The sequence below is a fragment of the Rosa rugosa genome, chromosome 3, assembly GCF_958449725.1.
Source record: "Rosa rugosa chromosome 3, drRosRugo1.1, whole genome shotgun sequence".
Taxonomy (NCBI): domain Eukaryota; kingdom Viridiplantae; phylum Streptophyta; class Magnoliopsida; order Rosales; family Rosaceae; genus Rosa; species Rosa rugosa.
Window position 1 is genome coordinate 42,780,529 of NC_084822.1, and position 4,686 is coordinate 42,785,214.

At 37.8% G+C, this 4,686-nt stretch overlaps 1 protein-coding gene across 1 annotated transcript; it reads right to left on the reverse strand.

Annotated features, from left to right (window-relative positions):
• Positions 1–493: 493 nt before the first annotated feature.
• Positions 494–2,596, reverse strand: LOC133738678 (1-aminocyclopropane-1-carboxylate oxidase homolog 1-like). Its single transcript, XM_062166258.1, has 3 exons — positions 1,903–2,596; positions 1,473–1,794; positions 494–946 (listed from the first exon to the last, which is right to left on the reverse strand). The coding sequence occupies exons 1-3, from the start codon at positions 2,433–2,435 to the stop codon at positions 740–742; spliced, it is 1,062 nt and encodes a 353-aa protein (XP_062022242.1). The 5' UTR covers positions 2,436–2,596; the 3' UTR covers positions 494–739.
• Positions 2,597–4,686: the final 2,090 nt, after the last annotated feature.

Genomic DNA, 4,686 nt, shown 5'->3' on the forward strand with positions numbered 1-4,686 from the left:
GGGTTAATCCAACTAAAACCCATGAAGTCAAATTATACATAGTAATCCTATATATACTCGGCTTCATTAAGGGGAGTCAGACTAGTTATCCATTTCGATTCCCACCAGGCCACCACATAGGTTGTTCTTTCTTCATCTTTCTTTTTGTGTCAATTCCCACCATATAGTTCATACGTTTGTTCTTTCTCCATCTTTCTTTTTGGGTAATACACAAGTCAATAACGAAAGAAGAGTGGCTGGGACTATTTAGAAGAGTTTGCTGGGTTTGTGAAGATGAGGGATTGAGGGTATTATGGGGAAAATGGCTGGGTGTATTTATACATTTTAATAAAAATCTAAAATTTACTGGGTGTAAAAAGTTTGCTGGGTATACTTAGATTTTTGCTGGGCACATTTAGAAAGACCCTAGATAGATTAGGTAGTATTTTAAGCTTAATTTTTTTGTATTTAAGGTACGAATGCACGTACATTCCTCACTTCATACCCAAACTAGTACACAAATAAAAGATCTCAACTATTATTATTCTGTCAAATGAAATATTCAACATATCACACACCTGACTCTTGAAAAAGAGAACTGCTCTATTACACAAGAATTGAAAATTAACCATAAATATGGTCACATAATCATACGTCCATAACTTTCAAGTTTCGACATAATTGTTGCACAATAACATGGACTCAATACGGTACTCTAAATTGATGGAAGGTAGAGTTCACCATTGTCGTTTCATATAACTTATAGTTTATACTTCTTCATGTATTCTCCGAATTTGACTTCGTTGTAAATCGGCGGACTATTTTCTGATATAAGTTCTTTTATTGGCCCATATGATTTTTGGAGGTCATCCGTACCCAAGAAACATGCAATTGAGATACGAGGCTCGACGGTTGGCTTCATCAAAACTCTATGCTCCACACTCTTGAACTTGCCATTTGTAATAATCTGCAGAAAGCAAAGCAAAATAAATAAACATAACGATCGATACATGTACCACATGCATCAAAAGAAGAATATACGACCTTAATGGTGGGGCCAAATTTATAGTTTTATTGAATAAATTAATTGGTAATAAAGGCTAGCTATACTGTCTCCGGGATGAAATCTGCTGTCCCCAAAAATACTGTGCCAAACCAGTCCCCATGCATTCATTGGTCCACAAAGAATAAAATATAGAACAAAAGATTAAGAAAATATTTTCTTAATCCACTGTCCCCTGAAAAATGAAGAAAAATGATTGTACAAATCAAAAGTATTGCTAGCTATAATATCCATCATCACTTAATGAGCATGCAACAACTTGTTGCATTGCATCAAAAATAATAATAACAAAATAAAATAAAAGCCACAGCTGTTGCAAGTTAATCATAAATTCATAGACATGATGAATCAAAAGCATGTCTAGCTGTGATCCTAATTATGAGTAGCAATATATGATCAAAATTTCATTAAGCAAACACTGCTACACCACCTGCATCATGTCACCAATATTTGCTAGCAAAGCTCCCTTCACTGGGGGAACATCAATCCAAACATTTTGATGAAGAACTTGTAGGCCGCCAACACTGTCTTGAAGAAGCAAGGTGAGAAAGCCGAGGTCCGAATGCTTGGTTCCGCCCATAGTCAAATGCGGTTCAGGGCAAATCGGGAAATAATGGCACGCCAATGACCTCGATTTGAAGCACCCTGCGCTTGCAAGATTATCACTGCTAAGACCTAAAGCTTCTGAAAATAACTCGGATAACTTCTCTTGCACTCCATCGATGTGTTTCATATACTCACTTACTTCTCGCCTGCAAAATAGCGCCCGCATGTCAATGTCTTGTTTACTAGAAAGAAATAAACGTAATGCTCGATTAAAGGAGTAAAAAAGTTTAGTGAGTATAGTAACGCAACATCACCTGCACACTTGCGGTATTGCTTCAAAGCTTTCCGGGTCTTCTAGGACCTTGCATGACAAGGTATCCCTCCAGTCAGCTGGCGTCGACACCTTCAAGTCTCCATTGCTGAAGAAGTTAACCTTCTGCGTAAAATCGCGCGAGTACCACTTCACCTTCTCCTCCTGGGGCAGCTCATGAAACCCTCGGATACTTTTCTGGATCCCCTCCATAACACCAAGCGGAATTCCATGGTTCACCAACTGAAAGAAGCCCCATGACTCAGCTGCTTTGTTTATGTCATTGACGATTTCTTTTCGCCTCTCGCTGTTATCAAAACCACTGAGATCAACCACCGGAAATTGAAGGTTGCGAATTTTGTGATATTGCTCATCATCTTCCGGGAATGATGAGTTTAGTAGATTCTCTGGAGGGTGTATGAACATGATTGGGAGCTTGGTCACCCCAGCGTCTGCAAGTCCTTTGACGCCAGCTTTGCTTTCATCGAATGTTTTGAGCTCCTTCTCATGCTGATGACAATCCACAACTGCTGCCATGCTTTGGTGTTTAGATTGTTAACCAAGAACAAGTTTGCAAGTTGAAGATGAGTGAAGCTGCCTCATACATATAGGGAAAAACAGAGAGAAGTAGGTGTAGCCTGCCAAGATATTATTCTTTATTATTAAACTATAGGTGCCTTTATTGACATATGCGAAGAAAGACGAAGATACAGATGATTCGGACTTTATTACAAAGTTTAGTCTGGTGAGGGCGAAATACAACCCCATCTTTCCACACCAACTCCCACTGGTCCTATGTACATTAATTTTCTTTTTTAACGATCGACAACATTTCGGTATAGGTAGCAAGTGGGTTCCATTGGAGTGAGTGGGTTGGTTCCAAATATATCGATAATGTAGATGGGATGGGTGCCCTAATTCTCTTTTGATGAGAATCATATGGAGTGGAACTTGTACAATGATCGATCGAAAGAACTCGTACTAATGGTTTATATATTTGTGATCAGATTGAAATTGAAGGTGATGCTAAGAATATGATCGTGGATTTGAACCGAATAGAGAAATTTTCAGCAATGGGAGTGTAATTGTTGTCGAGGTGCATTGGTGGAGTAGTCGCTTTGAGTTTATGGCATGAAAATTTGTCATCTATGTCATTATCACCCTGGCTAAACGTTTATTTTGGTGTTGATGATGATATTCAGTTGAGTTGTAATAGGGTGCGTGTTCTTTTTCTTTTGTATTGATCGGACAAGGTTATTAATGAGACATCTACAAATTATTTTGATATATTCTTTTAGTGATTCAATAAAGTGATTTATATTAAAAAGCAAAACAGGAACAGTGTAAGATTTTGGCCCAAGAAAAAAAAATCGACCAAATCAATATATTTGGGTTCTTGATCAAAGACTGCAATGGAAAGACACTGGTTGTAGCTACTAAGGGATCAGGAAGAACTTCAATTTCTATTGCAGAAGCCACTGCTCTTCGATATAGCCTCCTAAATGCCTACCAAAATGGTTTTCGAAGATTACATGTGGAAGGAGACTCAAAACTCATCATTGATTGTGTCAAAAAGAGAATCCAACCACCTCTGAAATCTGCTGTCCCCAAAAACCATGTGCCAAGCCTGTCTCCATATTCTGATTGGTCCATTAAGATTAGAAAATGAAAGAAAGATTAAGATAATGATTTTTTTAATCATTCTAAGCCAATCAAAACATGGGGATAGTGTTGGGAGAGGGTTTTTGGGACAGCAGATTTCAATTCCATGGAGAGTGCTCAACACCATTAGAGAAATTCAACAGCTAGCTAGTTTATTTGATTCAATTTCCTTTAATCATGTCTATAGAGAGGAAAATTTAGCGGCAGATGCACTCGCAAATTTAGACAATAAATTTGGAACATGTCATACTAACTTCATTTCTAGTGAAGCTTCTAGAGCGGTTTTATTTAATGTGGTAAAAATTGGTTATCAAAATGACTTCTACCTTTAATATAGTCTCTTTCGTATGGAAAAAAAAAAATCAATACCTATTTACTTATCAAGCTATGACCCAAAAAGAAAAATAGAAGAACCAAATCGTGCTAAAACGGATACAATTCGGAATATTTAAAACAGCGTACTGAACCTGGTGCCAAGTGCCAACCAACTGACACTTGTTTATGAAAAAGAAATCGAAGCATGAGATTTGCTTTTGGCTTTAGCTCTTGCTGAACTATAAAGCAATGTTAATTGATGATTGTCTTTGGTAAGGGGGTCCTACAAAGCACTTTCAATTCAAGGCGTCTGAACCCTGAACAAAAGCCGAGTGGATGGGTAGGTTGATTTTCTGATAGGGACACTCAATTAGCTTGATCATCAAGGTTTACCTTGTAGTGCAAATCCTTCTGGTTTTGGCTGGTGATCGATCACGAAGCAAATGGTCTGAATGGGACTAAACGTGAGGCCTATTCTATGCTTGGATAACGGAGATCAACATCGAATTTTGGGTTAGGTGGGAGTTATATTTCTTAACCTACCGGTTTGGCAATAGGTAAAGTGGTAAACGGAACTAACAATCGATACAGAGCAACTTGAAAAACAAGTGTTATGCACTCAATGACTTGAGATTGTGCTCATGTAACCGATTTTTCAAACATAAACACGCAATGTGCTAGATTAAGTAGTAGATCCATTGATTTGAGGAACTATAAATTTGGGCCTGCTCACTGGTAATCTACAGGAAAGTCATCTTTGTACGTAAGCTCTATGCTCATCCTTTGAAAATGTACGTGTAAAGAACACAAA